Genomic DNA, 18,687 nt, shown 5'->3' on the forward strand with positions numbered 1-18,687 from the left:
TGAGCTCAAACGATCCACCTGCCTCGGCCTCCCAGAGTGTTAAGATTACAGGCGTGAGCCACCATGCCTGGCCCTCATTGTGGTTTGGATTTGCATTTCCCTAATGACTAATGAAGTTGAACATCTTTTCAAGTGCCTTTTGGCCATTTGTATATCTTCACAGGCTGCTTTTTATGCTATCATTAATTCATTGAGATGTCACTTTTTAAATACAGTAAAATGCACAAAATGCAAATGGCTAGAGGAATTTTCACAAATGAGTATGGCCATGTAAATATCACCCAGCTCAAGATATGATGATTGCATTACCCCAGAAGTTCTCTCATAACATTTTCCAATAATCCCGTTCAGTATTTTTATCACCATGTTCGATATTAGTCTTGCTTGTGCTTGGATTTCATTAAATAGAATCAAACAGTGCACACTTTTTGGTGTCTGGCCTATTTTGTTCTGTGTAATGTGCTTGAGATGCATCGATATTGTTGCATGCGTCAGGATTTTGTTCTTTTGTTGCTGAGCAGTATTCCTAAGTTTGAGTACCGAGAGTTTGCTTATCCAGTCTTTTTGTGATGAATATTTGGGTTGTTTGCAATTTTGGGCTGTTATGAATAAAGCTGCCCTAAACATTTTTGTGGATATAGACTTTCATTTCTCTTGAGAGCGTATCTGTGAATGGAATTGTTGGATTATAAGGTAGGCATGTGTTAAACTTTAATAGAAACTGCTAGTTTTTCAATGTGGTTCTTCCATTTTACACTCCCACCTGCTGGGAACATGAGAGTTCCACACCCTCACCAACATTTGGTATTGTCAGTCTTTTTAATTTTAGCCATTCTAGTGGGTGTATGGTGGTATCTCATTTTGGGTTTAATTTGCATTTCCCTGATGACTAATGATACCGAGCCCCTTCACATTTGGAAAAGGTTATAATTTAAGTTTTGAACACTAAAAAAAAAATCAAATTAGAAGACATTAATGAGCACCTGCAGGACAGACACCCCGAAGCCCAGAATGTCGTGTTGAAGCCACCCGCCCTGGCAGCTATGAGTCAGACAGACAGATGTCAGTTTCAGTTACATCTTAAATCACAAATGAGTTGCCAACTCAGTGAAAAAAAAAAGGAGGATGGGGGGACATGTGTTTAAAGCATATTTTGAAAATAGATTAAAATGGCAAAGTTCCCCTCCCATCCCTGTTCCCACCCAAAAACCATGATTTTAGAGGGAAAATCTGAGGACAACACATCCTGTTAAGACCCTGCAGTGGTTCTCCACTAGCTTCCGATACGATTCAGGCTCCTTAGCTGTTCAAGTAGACCTGTCCTGACCACGGAATTCCCCGTGCGTTTTCAGCTCTAACCCTTGCACAGGCTTGTCTGTTGCTTGGAACATGGTCCCCATCCTTCCTGGCACCACTGGGCCTCATGTCGTTGCTTGGCTAACAGGGCTTAGCCTGGGTCGATGCTGTCCCTTCCCCAGCCTGGACCAGTTTCCAGTCATCTGTGCTCCCACAGTCCCCTGGGCCAAGCCCAGTGTCATCCTGGTTTACTTCTGTGTCTCCTCCCCCAGACTGGATTTCCTGAGGGGAGCGCCTCTCTCATCTCAGCCTTCTTTGTGTTTGCAACACTCAGCCAGGTACCAGTAGGCAGCCAGCATCTGTCAGATGGTGAACAGATGCTCACGGGTTGGTGAAGAGAGCATGCTGCAGGCAGCGTGACCCTCCTCCTTGCGGGACATGCTTTCTGTAGATTTGTTCACTTAGGCACACACATTTTAAGTCATGCTGCCGTTTGCCCCCACGGGACTGGGTGACTCTCAGGTGGAGGACCAAGGAGCTGGTGGCAAGACCAGTTAGGTGGCATTCGAGGGGGTGCTGTATGTAGGCACCTAAGCCAGGCTAGGTAAGGATTTATTTGGATATACGTAGGACAGAGATTGGGCATGACCAGAAAGTGGGTATACTTCCCCATTAAAAGAAAGCCAGTCAAAATAAAAATCCACAAGAGCAGCGAGTGGAGCTGTGTGTCTGGCATCCTGGCAGGGGCGCCCAGGTGCAGAGCTGGACATCCTCACTGTCCCTCTGAGAGCCTCGCGGGTGCACCAGCCCTGCATCCTCACACGTTAGGTGCTGCCGACCACCTGGGGGCTTGTTCAAGTAAGCGTAGGCTCTGGTTCAGGAGCCCCGGGCCGGGGCCGGAGAGTCTGCATTTCTAACGTGCTCCCAGGTGAGGCTGGTGCTCCTGCTCCAGGGACCCCACTTGGAGTGGCCGGAGCCAAACCTGAACCCAACAGAAAACAGTAAATAGATTGTTTAGGAGAATAATTAGCTAGGTTATTCATCTCCAATCACTGGGTTGGGTTTTATTAAATTATGCCACATTTTATGTGATATAAACCAGTATTTGTGCATTACAGGCCCAATATTTGTGAAAACATTGATTGGGAAAAAGTTCCAGAGTTTTCTTTATCACGAGTAGAACGTGCTGTAGTCTGAGCGCCGGCAGTGGACCAGCTGGGTGGGAGCTCCCGGAGTGCGAAGCGCTTGGCAGACGAGGCTGAATATCCAAAAAGGGGCTCCATTCTTTGAGTTCATGTTAGTGGACGATTCAGAATCCTTTCTTGAAATTTTTGTGGAGCATTTTTGCAAGAAATTCATAAAGCCAGTCATAACCAGTAGACCCTGAAAGGTCCACCTCATTTCCACATATCGATTGGTTGCTTGTAAATCTATTGATAGATAGCCTCCCAATGCTCTCCAGATAGGGACGGACGAGAAGTGGCTTTCTCTTTTCTGAACTGGTTTCTCACAGCCTGTGAACTCTGGGAAGCTTTATCAGAATTTTTTCTTCCTTATAAATTTGGTATTTTCTGATTATTAAATAAAAATAAGTGTTCATTTATTTTGAGACTTTTTACTATAGAAAAGTATAAAGAACAGGAAATCAATGTCTATAACCTCATCATCCAGAATCAACTACTACTAAAATCCTGGTGTTTTTCTTTCTTGTTTTTTTAGTGTATTGTTGGTAGATAATTTTATAGAATTGTTATAAATATATATTTATTTTCATTTTATATGGTAATATAAGCCTTTTTTCATGACTAAAATTCTTCATATATCTCACTTTTACTAATGTTTGATAACACATAAGATTATACCACAGAAAAAAATGTTCTTAAAATTTTTTTGGTAACTTCAAAGGAACATTTTTGAAAAAAAAAAAGAGGAAAAAATAGCATTGTCCTCATGTCTTCTAGGAAGATAGTGAGTCCTGGTTGAAGCCCACAGGGGAAATTTTCTTAGCTGATGTGTGGCATTAATTATATCCAGCTAGACCAAGCATAACATCTAGTAGATATCAGTGTTTATTAATAAAATACTAATACATTTTATTTAATTAGGTATTTTCTTACATAAACTTACATTCAACCTTAATGCAATGATCCAGTTCTCAAGACAGAAACATAAAATGTTCTGTTAATACGTACAGGGTTTAGAATATCGCAAATGGATTTTGTCATTAGTGTATGATGATTTGTGGATGTTTGTATTATCTAATGCTGCATAACATCACCTCAAAACATAGTGGCTTAAAGGAACAATGATCATTATTTTCTCTCGCAGTGTCTGTGGCTCAGGAACTCGGGAGTAGCGAGGCTAGGCAGTGTTTGGGGGTTTGCTGTGAGTTACAGGAGGATGTTGGCTGTGGCTCTGATTGTCTGAAGCCTGGCTCCCTCCCATGGCTGGCAGGCTAGAGTTGGCAGTTGGCTGGGACCTCACTTCCTCTCCCTGGGATCTCTCTGCAGGGCCGCTTGAGTGTCCACAGGGCTTGGGGACTGGCTTCCACCAGAGCCAGCAATCCAAGAGACCAAAGTGAAAGCCGCAAGACGTTTTAGGACCTGGCCTTGGAAGGCATATGCCATTACTCCTGCCATAGTCTGTTGGTCACGTGGTGCCAGCCCTGGTTCAGCATGGGAGGTGGTTACCAAGGGTGTGAATTCCAGGAGGCACAGGTCACTGGGGCCATCTCGGCCACCACGATTGTCATTGTGAATATTAGAAGTATGTGGTGTGGAATAAATAAGACAGGTATATTCATGTCAGACGTACATGGTAAGAGGACAGAATCCAAACTCCTTGCGGTTGTAATTCATCCCCTGCATGAGCTCTTTCTCATTGAGTAGGCTGGTTTCCATTCCATCCAGTTTTCTACAATTGGCTCTTCTAGCCATTCTATTTCCTTGAAGTTCTCTGTTGAACTTTGTACATCCATTGTAAAAATTCCAAGCTTAATTTCAAAATGAGTGAGTGCATAAATGGTCAGAAGAACATGTAATTGTTATTGGCAGTCACTGCCTTCAGCTCAACTGTTAGTTAACGGGTGTGGCTTTCTGTCATCGCTGAATGCTTGTAAGGTAACGGTGAACACCACTCCCAGTGCTGGGGAAATCAGACAAGCCTCTGAGATAGAAATCGATTTCCTGTGTGTGTGTGTGTGTGTGTGTGTGTGTGTGTGTGTGTGTGTGTGTGTCTGTATATGTGTGTGGCTGATCTTGTAAAGAGAATACGGTGTAACAAAACAGTAGTTTCATAAATTACTAGTAATCTAAAATTGTAAACCCAAACAAGAATTTTGCAGTGATAATAAAATTTACATTTTATGAAAAATTTATTCTAAAGGGAAGTTGTTTGAATTGCTGACAACCTTGAATTTATCAAATCCTAATTCCAGGGCTACCAGGTGAGTACTCCCTCAGAAAGAATTCTCTTGATATATTTTACACATTTATTTATTTTTAGTCATGTTTATCTGATTTCTTTATTTAACATGGTTTATCAGGCAACTCTTTATTTGAAACAGAAAAGCATGAATAAAAATACAAATGTCACCTATAGCACTGCTGCCAGTATAATTTTACATAACTAAAAAAATGTGTACACCTACAAAGTACATTGAAACAGATTCAAAATATATACTAAAATCCCAAAAGGCTCCTGTATCACAGGATGTGCCTTGAAGGTGGCCAGTTAAATTTTTTCCATCTCCTTTCAGAAAAATAAAAGATCTTTTATGAACATGCAAGAACCATGCACACATTTTAGAAATGCACACAAGAAGAGATCACACCACATCCATTCTTCTAACCTGTGGTTGTTACCATTTTTTCACTTAATGCATACCATAAGATCTTCCCACATCAGCACCTGCGTTGTGACCTCATTCCTGCCTCGGGTAACACGTTGCCCCATAGCATAGGCTTAATTAGCCACCAGTCAATTCTTGATGTATATTTGGGTTGTTTTAGGCTTTTTTAATTACAGGTCTTTATGCAGATGTCGTGACACACTTTTGATGTCTCTAAAGTGAATCCTCAGCGCGCAGTTCCTGGCCACTTTCGTTTTCTCTGAGTCTGGCTCCTACTTTCACATCTTTATTATTCGTTTCCAGATCTGGGGGCACCAGCCGGGGTGATACTTACCACGTAGTCTTTTCTGAGGTTTCTTGGAACCTCAAGTCATTTCCTTTCCTGGCTGTGGAAGACAGATAAAAAGCCCGCGTCACCGTGTGTCAGCCCTCGGTTGACGGTCAGTTGGGTACTGTGCGAGGCAGGAGGTGCGCACACGTTCCGGGGCGTGCGCGTTCATTCGAGCGCTTCTCGAGGGTCTTACAGGTCCCAGGCCTTCGGAAACAAAGTTAAAAACACAAGATCCTTCCGCACTTGGAGCTCGGTGCCCAGTGAGGACCGATGCGTGCGAGGCAGCCCATGAGAGCATCAGGAAATGAGCGTAAAGGGCCGGGACTCGCAGGAGGCTCGGACACGCGGCCGACTGGGAGGTGGGGCCGCGCGGGCAGGAAGGGCGCTGCGAGCGGAGGCCTGAAAAGTGCAGCCTGGTACTAGGGAGAACGCAAACCACGGGGACCTGGCGTGGCCATGGGGGAGTTCAGAAGCCGTGGGCGCGGCACGCTCGGGCACTGAGTGGTACTGCATAGAATGTAGATCCCAGGCTGCCGGATTCACCATGTGTAAAATGTTTTGGGGATGTGTGACATGACATACTTGCCAGATTTTCATTTTGCAAGCTAAGAAAGAAATTAAAAAGTCATAAACTCCTAACCCCATCATTTTATAATTGTAAGTACATTTTATGCCCAATCAAGTAGCAAAGATACAACCTTACAATAAAGGACAGATCTTCCCAAGGGAAAAAATAGTAGGTAACCATTGACACACTGACACATCTATAAATGTATACTACTGTAATATGTACATGTATGTATTCCGCATGGGCTATGTCTACTGTGATAACAAATAACCCCACATCTCAGTGGCTTAAAATAACAAGATTTTTGCTTCTTGCTCATTCATGTGCACCGGCTGGAGGTGGGGGTGGGGCTCTGCACCTCCTGCCCCGACCCAGGGCCGAGGTCTGAGCGCCACTCCATCTCTGAGCCTCGAGGACAGTCAAGGCAGAGAGAAGGGAAAGGGTAGAAAGTGTACCTCCTACACTGCCTCTTAAAACGTCCACCTGGAAGGGACACACGCCATTTCACTTACATTTCAGCACCTAAAGCACATCAGACAGTCAAGTCAGAATTCAAAAAGGGTAGGGAAATGCAATTTTACAGAGAGGCAGGAAGAACTAGATAATGTGGGAATGGCTCTGGTGACTACCACAATTCAATTATCTTGTTTTTGTTTTTGCTTTTGTTTTATACTTTTGGTTGTCTACCTTGGCCAGTTCCTCATGGCCATGGACCATCCTTGGGTGAGCATGTATCCTACAGGTGCTAACATATGGCATAAGTGAAGAGAATGGACAAGGTTGATAGGGATATTTTTGAGGAATACTGAGGGCGAGTTGGCACAGTGAAACACACTGCAGGGTGAGCTTCCAACTACTTGTTTTCCTGCTAGACACTCTGTGAGTTCATCTTATTATTTATAGCTCCACGTTACTGAGTCAACCACTCTCAACAGCAGTTTCCTTTGTCCCTCTCTAGGAGGTGCAGGAAATGCCTGTTTCTGATAGCTTGAGCCTGTCTTCTTAGGGCGTCCTCTCATGACCTGTGGTCTGGTGTTTTGCACAGTTTTCTTTTTCTGCCCCTTCCAGTAGTGTTGATAACTGAATTTGATTTTTTAAATGATGCTTGGTAATCAAGCATAGTCAAGGCAATTTTGGAGGGGAGGAACAAGGAGTTTTTCTTCCCTACAAACACAAGACCACAGCATTAAATCAGTATTGTCCTGGGGCCAAGGTGGATTGCTAGACTAATGGAACCCCAAAATGCTTCATGCCTAAACTGGAATATGCCTGAGCATGATGTTGCTACTTAAACAGTCAATGGAAAAAGATGGAATTTATCCACACATCATGCTAGGGAAGCTGACTCGTCATACAGAAAAAAGCAAAATTAGATTTCTACACTATATCATCAATGGAAGTAAAGACCATGGTGGATTAAAGACCTAACTATGAAAAAATAAACTTTGAAACTTTTGGAATTAAATATAGAGGAAAATCTTTATGGGCTTTGAATAGGAAGTATTTCTTAAACAAATTATGAAAAGCATTACCATAAAGAAAACGATTAATAATTCAATTGCATCGAAATGTAAAATTCGATGGTGAGTTCAAAAGCAAATAGCAGACGTAGAGAAAGCAATCTCAACACCCTTGACAGAGCTCTAGGGTCTGGGAGCAACGTTCACAGAGGCACCAGCTCTCCGTGGGGCCTGAGAGGGACAGCCTCTTCACACTTTGTGCCCCAGGTGTTCCTTCGCCACATTCTAGTGCCAGCCGTGGGGAGGTTCAGTGTCTAGGGTTGAGCTGCCCAGTGGTGTAGCCGTTAGCCCCAAGTGGCTGTTGAGCCCAGCGCAAATGAAATGTGCTGTATGTGTAAACTACACACTAGAACAGTAAAAAAAAAAAAAAAAATTAAACTGTCTCATTAATTTTTTTTTATTGCTTACATGCTGAAATGGTAGTATTTTGGATATGCTGGGTTAAATGAAACACATTGTTAGAATTCATTTCTTTTTGCTTTTATTAATGTGGCCACTAGAAAACTAAAATTACATTTGTGGCTGCCATTATGTTTCTATTGGGCAGTGCTGACCTCGAGGATGTAAAGAGCTCAGACTAATCAATAAGGAGAAGACCAAGAAGCCTTAGGAAATGGGCAAAGGCCATAAATAAGCCATTCCCTGAAGAGGAAATTGAGGCAGCCAGTAGGTGTGCTGAAAGATGTTCCATCTTACTGGCCATCAGGGGAATGAACGTTAAAACACAGTAACAATTTATACAGATCAGATTGGTAAACATTAAAGGGTATTGGATATTGGTGAGAATGAAGAGAATTTATAACTTTCATCCTCCGATGGTGGAGTTAAAGTTGCTGCAAGCACTTTGGAGAGCATTTTGGCTCACTCACAGCAATGGTTTTCTCCTGGGGCAGTTTTGCTCCCCAGGGGACATTTGGCAAGATCTGGAGACATTCTTGGTTGTCATAAACGAGGTAGAGGATGCCATGGCATCTAGAGGGGAGAGGCCAGGGATGCATCTAAACATCCCACAATGCAGGGGACAGCCCTCCAGAATAAAGAGTTATCCGCCCCAATGTCAACAGTGCCCTGGCCGAGGAACCGACACAGATGCGGTTTCTTAGTAATTTCCAGCTCGGGTGCCTCGGGGGTCCAGATCAGGGCTTTCATTTCAGTGCTCTGTATTTGCAATTGTGGAGCTTTGGAAACACTTAGTGCCTGTCAGTTTGGGGAAATGGATGAAAATGCAGAGACACTTAGTAGTCACAAGCAGTGGCCAGTTATTTGGATAGATCCCAGGTCCAGCTGAGTGAATACACCAAGTTTCAGGCCCACATGTACACAGAAATAGCATTTTGTGTAAATATTTGCAATACACAATAATGTTCTATGTTGAATGTATTGTTTATGGATACGTATGTAATATGCATATGTAATAAAAATTCAGATGCAAAATCAGGGAGAATACACATCCGCACCTAACAGTGGTTGCCTCTGGAGAGGGAGGGAGGGAGGGAGGAAGAGGAAGGTACAGAAAGAGATTTCAACTCCTTTGGCAATGTTGATTTCTTCAGAAAGTTTGAAGCAACTATGACAAAATATTTGCTTTTGTTACTGTAATCAATGAAGACATGGGTGTTTGTTATATTACTTACTTTTTTACTTTTCTCTATATTTGAAATTTTTTTCCATAATAAACACTCACACACACATACCGAAGAGCACTTGGGAACAGGGGCTGCCTGAGTGAGAGCAGTTCATCAGTAGGGTTTTCCTTGTTTCTGTGTAGTTCACCTGCCCTTCCCCAGCACCGACCCTTCGTAAGTGTTTTTTGCATGGAATGTTCCGTGTGGCCTTGGTTACTGTGAGCTGGCTTTGGACAGGCAGGGTGCCGAGGGGGCTGTGTCTGACCTGCGGTGGTGCTGGGGCCACACCCTGCAGTGGGTGGCACTTGGGACCTGCCTCCTGGCCAGGTGGGCCCCTCCCCCTGCCCCCTGACACTGCTCTGCATCAGACCTGGATGTGACCTTCACTGCCAAAGTTCTAACAACACATCCCAGAAAGTAACCTGGCTCGAGATACTACAAATCACACTGAGGGAGTGTATTGAAAGGAAAATATTAATAGATGTCATATCATATGAATTGCATGCAAATTTGAATTTCTGGGGAGACCCTGCAGAGAGGAAGTTTGCTACCTGGGCTTGGAGGTTGAGTTCATTCGACACCCCTGAGACTTGATTGGGAAGGGTTTGCCTTGCACGACCCAATGCACAGCTTAATGCAGGATTTAAGACAAGCAGTGGTGGTTGATACGCATGCCTTGTCTTCGCTGGAAGCTGCACATGTTGAAGATTCCCTGCCTTACACGGGGCTCTCTCATGCTCTTTCATTCCAGGTTAGGCCCATGGAAAGGGTTCCTGTCTGTGGAGAGCTGGCTTATAGCTGCAGTTCTCACCATGTTTCCATAATGTGTTTAAGTAATGAGCGAGTGTTACGGGCTCTTAGAATTTTTAAGACTTTTATAAAATATCCTTTTCTTTGGAATCTCATTTGAGGAACAGCTTAATTAGATAGTGTCTTAGTCCATTCCAGCTGCCATAACAAAATACAATAAACTGGGTGCCTTATAAACAACAGAAATTTATTTCTCACAGTTCTGGAGACTGGGAAGTCCAAGATCTAGGGCCTGCTTTCTGGTTCATAGATAGCAGCTTCTCACTGTGTCCTCACATGTTGGAAGAGACAAGGCAGCTCTTCTGGCCTCTTTTATAAGGACACTAATCCCATTCATGAGGGCTCCGCCCTCGTGACTTAATCACCCCAAAGGCCCCAACTCCTACCATCACTTTGCGGGTTAGGATTTCAGCGTATGAATTTCGAGGGATCAGAGAAGCATTCAGTCCACTGCAGATGATAAGGATGTGTCTCTGGAAGATATCTGGAATGGAGAATTTGAGTGGGTCTTTCTACACGTTGTCTGTGTGTACCTGCATCCTCCTTGTGAGCTGAACTGGGAAGTCGGTCCCTCAGGGAGTTCATCTCTCTTTTGCCATTGCATTTGCTGTGATTGAATGGTATAATTTATTTTTATCCCCGATGCCCACCCCCATCTCCAGTGCAATATTTTCTTAGAACCCCTAATGATTTTTTTTTTTTTTTTGAGACAGGGTGTTGCTCTGTTGCCAGGGATAGAATGAAGTGGCATCATCATAGCTCACTGCAACCTCACACTCCTGGGCTGAAGTGATCCTCCTGCCTCAGCCTCCAGAGTAGCTGGGACTACAGGCTCATGCCACCACCATGCCCAGCTAATTTTTCTATCTTTTGTAGAGACGGGGGTCTCTCTCTTCCTCAGGCTGGTCTCGAATGCCGGGCCCCAAGCAGTGGGCCCCCCAGAGTGCTAGGAGTGCTAGGGTTACAGGTGTGAGCCACCAGGCCCGGCCCCCGATGATTTTAATTCACATTAAAACATCCTGAGATTTTCGAAACTACTCCTAAAACACTTTACCCAACAAATTACACACACTCTAGCCATAACGCATGGCTGCCTTTTAGAAATATAGTATTTTATATCTTTAGAGGATCAAGAATTCTTAAACTCTTTCATAAAGCCACATAAACATTCCCCCCCTCCTGTCAATGGTATTATTATAGTGTTTAACAGAAATGGATTTTCAAGGACCTGAAATTTACTCTCTTGGTTCTAAATTTAAAAAAAATTATATTACAGATAATGGAATTTTTTCTCACATTGGAACATGGATAAGGTCCTTTTCCTTCTGGATGATCAGGAGAATGGCGCTATCTGTCATTTGCCACACGTGCCATGTGGCTGTGGGGCTCGTCTGTGTGTTTTTGTGGGTTTGTCTCCTCCCCTGGCTGTGTCAGCTCTTTCCCCTCCTGCCGACAGCCGGGCCCAATGCGGCATCTGCCCCTCCTCCTCTCTTCACAGACAGTTCTTTCTGTCAGCTGTTTGCAATGGTTATTGTAAAACTGTTTCCTAATGAGAACGTTATTAATGTAAACATTGTGCTTGTTTACTTTTTTCCACTGTTAATTAAAATGATATGAGTTTCTCACACATACAGCTTTGTTTTAAAGAGTTCTAACTGTAAGAAACATCTAGGGCAAAAAGTGAAAGTAAGCTGGATGTTGTGGTGTGTGGTCCCAGCTCCAAGGCGGGATGCAGCAGGAGGATCGCTTGAGCCACGAGTTCAAGGCTGCCATGAGCTATGATCGAGCCACTGCACTCCAGCCTGGGTGACAGAGTGACACCCTGTCTCTAAAAAAAAAAAATTAAAGAAAAAAGTGAAAGTACTTCTTCCAAAGTGTTTCTTCTCCACCCACTCTGTGTTAGTCAAGAGATCTCCAGAGAAATAGGTGTGGGTGTGTGTGTACCTACTTAGAGAGATTTGCCTTGAGGAATTAGCTCACATTATTGTGGGGGCTGGTGAGTCCACAATCTGGAGACCCGGGAGAGAATTGCAGTTTGAGTTTCGAAGTCAAATTCCTTCTTCTGGGATGGAGGGAGGGTCAGCCTGTTTTTCTCTGAAGATCTTCAGTGGAATAGATGAGGCCCACCCACACTGTGGAGAGTAACCTGCTTCACTCAAAGTCCACTGATTTAAATGTCAGTCTCTTCTAAATTCATACCTTCACAGAAACTTCTAGAATAGTGGTATCTGGGTATTGTGGCCTAGGCAAGTTGACACATGAAATTAATCATCACGCACCTCCTAGCCTCCTTCCTTCTATTCTTAACATTTTGCTGTGATCCTTCTAGATGTTTTCTATGCAATTTCCAATTGCGTGTGTGTGTGTGTGTGTGTGTGTGTGTGTGTGTTGAGAGCTTTAACCCACTTAAATGATTATCTCTCTCTCCTGCCTTTAATTTGTTAACATAATAATGATGTTATTAGATTCCAGAGTGTTAAATCATCCTTTCTTCCTGCAGGGAATTGGGTTCTGGTTTGTTTGTTTTTGTTTTTTGATGTAGAACCCTTACAATTTTTAAGTAGAAATATCTCAACTTATTTTTTTCATTGTTCCAACTGTTCTACTGTGTGTAGGCTTTGAAAATTAGGATTGTGTTTTGAGGGCCTGGAATTTCTAGCTGACATCCAAATGGCTTCCACTCATAGGTAGCTTACTTTTTTCTTAACGATGTTATTATTTTAGTCTCATAAATGCTCTGTTTTTAATATAAAAAGTAACTTATTGGGGGCTTCAGGGAGCCACCTGCAAGTGGGTGTCTGTCGATGGAGCAAGTGGACGGTCTTTACCTGTGCTTCACGCTTTAGTGACAGTCGTCTCAGCAGACGGTGGTCAGGTGTCGCCAAAGATTGTCCCTCCCCTTCCACTCTCTTTGGGGACACCAAAGAGTCTTCAGCTGAAAAGAGAATGTAAACTACTGTTAAATACCAATTTTAAACTTGGAAATGTCAGTCTTTTGGAACAGAGCCCAGGAGGTAGAGGACAAAGGTGAAGCTTTTCAATAGTAATGTGAGTCAGTGTGAGGACTAGAGTCACTGCTCATGTGTCTGGTGCCTTTTTATCCAGAACCCTCAAGTTTAGTTGTCTATTTCTTTTTCTTGGTAATCATCATTTCTGACCAAAGAATATGCTGAAAATGTCCGAGGCTGCTCTCAGCAGAGGCTGCTGCACATTTTGGGCAGCCTTAGCTTAGGGGGCTGGAGGAGCATGAGAGAGGAGGAGAGGAAGGGGCTGTGTTTCCAGAACAGATGCCCTCCCTGGTCGGGGGAAGAGGACGTGGAGGTGAGGTTGGTCCTGAAAGGCCTAATTTAAGAACCAGGTACTTCCGGAGCCCTGGAGAGCCCCCCTCTCTTACGCCCCGACCAAGAGTCCTCCTTCTCACCCGAGTCCTCGAGTAAAGGTTGGATGTTGAGGTTGGCAGTGGCAGAAGCCACTTGAGACCTTTCCTACAGGGCAGGTTTGCAGTATATGTTAAAAGGTATCAAAATATCTATTTCCTTTAATCCAGAAATACTGCTAAGAATGTCTCCCGAGAAAACAAGGAATGATATGCACAAAGCCTTAGCTCTAGAGATTTTTATTGCAGGGTTTACTTATAAAAGAGAAAAATGAGAAACAGATAATCTAACTGTCCAAAAGTAGGCATTTGTTAAATGACTATGATTCTCCCACATGTAGAATATAATTCTTTATATCTATTAGAAATTTTGACACAGGTATTTTTATTGATGTGAAAAGATGTTGCTGATATATTCCTGACTGAAACTAAAATAATATGATTTTAGTTTAAATAAAAAGTGTGCGTGTGTGTGAGAGATAGTGTGTCTAGCCTATAATTTTTTTTCTTTATGATTTTTGGATTTTTTTTCTGCAATAAATATGAGCTACTTGTATAGTTATATGAAAAGAAAGAGGTTACATTGTGCTCACTATGCCTTATTTATAAGTGAAGAAAGTGTGGAATACTAGAGACCTACTTTAATCCAAAGAATTTTGGCATGATTTTTCGGTGCTCGCTGGGTGGAATTGCGAGTTTTCTGCCTCATTCCTGCAACGGCGAGCTGACAAGTTAGGTGGGAGAATGAAGGCGTTGGTGTCAGTGAACTCTTGAGTTGTCAGAAAAACTGAAAACCTCAGCAGCTTCGAAGTGGAGTCTGTTTGCAGCTCCCTCCGTGCTCTTTTCTCTTTAAAATTAAATCATTGTGAAACATTTCACTCTCCAGATGGAATGACTGTTTCAAAGAAGGCTTGAGCTAGCTCGAGTATATCAAATAGCCTTCGCTGTAGTCACAAAATGATTGACTTGACTATGCTGCAGTATGGATGTCAGGGTTAAAAAAAAAAATCAGTGCTTTCTTTGGAACTTTAAAAACGTTAATATTTATGAGTGAATATTCTTTTTGGAAGGGCAGCTCGGACCCATATTGAGATAAGCTGGCAGCTGCTCCTGCCTTCTCCTTGTTCCATGAAAAATTACATTCTTATTAAAAATCTCGTAAAAACAGGGCTGGACCACTATGGGGTCCAGACTGGGTCTTGCTGTGTCACCCAGGCTGGAGGGCAGTGGAGTCGTCATAGCTCACTGCAACCTCAGACTCCGGGGCTCAAGCCATCCTCCTGCCTCAGCCTCCTGAGTAGCTGGGACTACAGGCACCAGCCACCATGCCTGGCTAACTGGCTTGAATTTTAATATCTCAATGTGTCCACGTGTATAGGGGGAGAACCTGAGTCTTAGGCTGTTTCCTTTGTTACATGGCATCTTAGTCAGCTTGGGCTGCTGTGACAAAACATCAGAGACTGGTGGCTAATAAACAACAGAGGTCTATTTCTCACACTTCTGGAGGCTGGACGTCCAGGGTGCCTGCATGGTCGGGTCCGGCTGGACCCTCTTCTGGATTGCAGACTGTCAACTTATTGTGTTGTCACAAGATGGACAGGGGGGCAAGAGCGCTCTCTGAGGTCCCTTTCATAAGGGTACATGGGGGCTCCACCCTCATGACCTCGTCACCTCACAAAAGCCCCACCTCCTAGTACCGTCGCCTTGGGGGTTAGGATTTTAGCATTTGGTAAATATTTAATTAATAGATCTTCAAAATTATGATCAACTTGTTTATCTCTTCAGCTTGGACCTCTCTCTCTGCAACTCCATGCTGAGGTCCACCTGTCTGCCCAACGTCTTGCCCTGGCTGTCCCATGACCGTCTCGGACGCAGCGCTGAAGTCCCCGTGCCCTTTCCCGCCCTGCTCTGCCTGTGTCTTCCCCACCTCATTTGAGGGCAACTGTGTTCACCCTGTTGCTGCAGCTAAAACTCTGGGGGCTCCCTGGACCCTTCTCTTTCTCTCAACACTCACCTCCATTCCAACAGCAAATCTACCTTCCCGAGATTCCAGAACCCAAACTCATCTCCCACCCACTGCCCGTCCCCTGATGTCCTCGCCTGCCTGGCCCTGCAGTGGCCTCCTGACTGGTGGCCCTGCTCCCACCTTGGCCTCCTGGAGCCTCTTTTCCACCTAGCAGCAGAGTGGCTGCAGGTGATTGACAGCAACTGCTCAGGACACTCCGCGCACTCAGAGTGAACCCCAGGGTCCTGGCCATGGCCTCCCAGCTCTCTCTGGCTTCTTGGACCCCTGTCCTCCCTGCCCCCGCTCACTCTGCTCTGAGCCTGCTGGTGCTGGCTGCTCCCTGGATGGTCCCGGACCCATCATGACTCGGGGCCTTTGCTTGAGCTGTTTGCTCTGCTGGGGGCGTTTCCCCCTCTTCACGGTCCCTCGCCATCGCCTCACCTATTGCACACTGGGCCCCCACTCACCTCCTGAGCCCACCTGGACCACCAGGTCCTGCCCTGCCCTCACGGCCTCCCTTGCCCCCTCTGCTGTCTACATACTCTGATATTTATTTAATGTGTGAGCTCCAGCTGGGCGAGGTGGCTCACAGCTGTAATCCCAGCACTTTGGGAGGCTGAGGCGGGAGGAGCGCTTGAGCCCAAAAGGTTGAGACCATCCTGGGCAACATAGCAAGACTTCATCTCTACAAAAATGAAAATAAAAATAATTAGCCGGGCATGGTGGCCTGTGCCTGTGGTCCCAGCCACTCGGGAGGCTGAGGCAGGAGGATTGCTTGAGCCCAGGAGTGCAAGGCTGCAGAGGGCTATGATTGCACCATTGCACTCCAGCCTGGGTGGCGGAGCGAGATCGTGTCTCTAAAAGGAAATCTCTGTATGTGAGCTCTGTGGTTACGTTTCCCTCCCTTAGGGAGGCTCACCCATGGGGGCCCCGGCTGTTCAGTTCCCTGTGCCTTGGGCCCCGGTCAATGCTCAGTGGACATCTGAGAGTGCACAAGTGGCCTGCTCTAAATTGTGGTGAGACCCAGGACTCGGGGTCCTTACCACTGCTTATCCGGCTACCTGGGACGCAGTGGGTGCCCTTCGGGGTGATGCCGGTGATGCCCCAGGTTTGCCCCTCTGACCCACTTCCCCTCTTTGTTTCTAGACTGGCCTCATTGTCGCCTGCTACCACGGCTTTGTGGATACTGTAGTGGCCTTAGCAGAGTGCCCCCACGTTGACGTCAACTGGCAGGACAGCGAGGGGAACACGGCCCTCATCACAGCTGCACAGGCAGGTAAGAGCTGGCCTCCCCCACCTCCCGGTGCTGCGATTGCTCCATTGCACTCGTGGCGCCGCGGCCAGAGCTGCGGGCAGCTCACGGTGTGATGCCGCAAGGGTGGGAATGACCCGAAACCACGTCCTGCTCCTGAGGGGGCCAGGGAAGGGCCGATCATGTGAGCGCACATTCTCCTTGTGCACTCAGGACGGAGCCTGCCCACTCGTGCAGAATTTGGTGCGGGGCAGCCCGAGCTCTGATACTGGCCAAAGCCCTTGAGTATGAAGCTGCCCCAGAAACCCACCGTACAGGATCATGTCTTAGTCAACTGTGAAAGCAGACACATTTAGAAGGTGACCTTGCACTTCACCTGTAGACTTGTCTTTTCTTTTTAATCCCTACTGCAATAGTGTGCCTGTAGGTTTAAAGCAACACCAGGAACTACTTCCTGAGAGCTGTTCGGTGTCAGTGTAACAGGTGAGACTGAATCAGCGACAGCGTCTGTAACCGTGTGTCCAAGTGCGTGGCCTCAGCCCTTCCTGGCCATCTTGGGAGGCCGGCAATGGTGTGCACACCGCCAAGTGCACTGGGGCTCCCCTCTGTCACAGCTGCATTCAGACAGTTCTTGAGACAAACATGAAAGCGTCGCTTGTCTCTTCATAATCACACTTTATTTGCAACTGTGGTTTTGACCGGGTTTACAACTGACCCCTTTCAAAATTCTTGGCCTCTAAGGATTCTATCTGTTTCATCAGTCAGGTTCTCAGTTGCAAGCAAGGAAATTGCCTCTGGCTGAGCCAGGAAGGGCAGGTTTGCCAGTGAAGGGAGGCGAGGCAGCCCCAGGCTGTCAGGAGTTGCTGAGAATCCCACTCAGGGCCGGTGCTGGAGGAAATCCCCAAACCACACGGAGTGTTGGTTCTGGGAGGGAAATGTCTGCTGCTGCTGCCACAGAGAGGCCTCAGGGTCCCTTTGAGCTTTACTAGCTCCTGTGTCAAAGCCAGCCTGGGTGGATCTGATGGGGGCAGGGGCAGGGAGGCTGGAGAAGCCAAGTGTCTGGCGATTTCACCCCCATAGCAGGAGGTGGTCTGTGCATCCCACTTTTCAATCAAGATGCACACAGCAGAGAGCCCCCCAAACTTAGAAGGGGCCAGGGGCTGTGTTAACATGCATTCCCCTCATCAGGGTTCGGCCCCGAAGCTTTGCGCAGTTGAGGGTCCAGGCTTTGAAAGCCCAGGCCACCCCTCCTGTGCAGCAAGAGTGTGAAAGGATGTTGTGAAGCATTTGGTGATCATGGGCTTGTCCTTTGTTTCCCCATGGGCCTGGACCATGTCAGGGACCGGGGCTGCAGAAGCGAAGGGCAGTTCTGTCCGTGAGTGATTCTGCAGCTTCTGGGACAGAGGAATATACATGAAGCCCCATGCTGTCTGCTCCGATGGAGGGCTGTGCCCAGGGCCATGGGACGAGAGCACTCCATCTAGCCTGGTACTTCAGGAAGCTCGGAAGAGGGAAGTCCGAGGCAGGCTACTTTAGCCAATGCATCGAAAGCCCTAGGGCCAAGAGGGAGATGGGCAGGTCTAAGGAATGGTGTATCTTAGGGACGGCACAGGCCGGCGTGGCTGTAGGATGCACGTATCTTGGAGAAATGAGAGGAGGGCAGGGGCCAGATCATTAGGGGTGTAGACACAGTGCCGGGGAATGCATGTCAGAGGCATGAAGCTGCCTGTGTGGTGACAGGGGCGGGAGGAGGGTTCAGAGCGCAGGGAAGGGCCAGGAGCTTGCTGTTGGGCAGGAAGCACAGTGGTGGTGGTGGTGACGTGGGCCATGGAGGAGAGGTGGGGTCTAGGATGGCTTTCGGGCTTCAGGACAGGGAATAAAACCAACCTCGAAGGGCGTGTAAGTAAAAGAATCGGGAGTAGGAGAAACGTGGGGTTGGTTTTTGGTCAGCATGACTGTGAAATGCTGAGAGACACCTAAGCAAAGAGGTCTCCATGGCAGGTGGAGAGAACGGAAACTCCAAATCCCGGTCCCTGCCGGAAGCGCAGAGGGGG

At 46.1% G+C, this 18,687-nt stretch overlaps 1 protein-coding gene across 1 annotated transcript in view; it reads left to right on the plus strand.

Annotated features, from left to right (window-relative positions):
• The window catches only part of ANKRD33B (ankyrin repeat domain 33B), a 69,665-nt gene that overhangs the window by 26,934 nt on the left and 24,044 nt on the right, over window positions 1-18,687 (plus strand). The window contains exon 2 of the mRNA XM_045566308.1: window positions 16,528-16,657. Within this exon, the coding sequence (XP_045422264.1) occupies window positions 16,528-16,657 (130 nt within the window). The remainder of the gene's footprint in view (window positions 1-16,527; window positions 16,658-18,687) is intronic.

The sequence above is a fragment of the Lemur catta genome, chromosome 12, assembly GCF_020740605.2.
Source record: "Lemur catta isolate mLemCat1 chromosome 12, mLemCat1.pri, whole genome shotgun sequence".
Lineage (NCBI taxonomy): Eukaryota > Metazoa > Chordata > Mammalia > Primates > Lemuridae > Lemur > Lemur catta.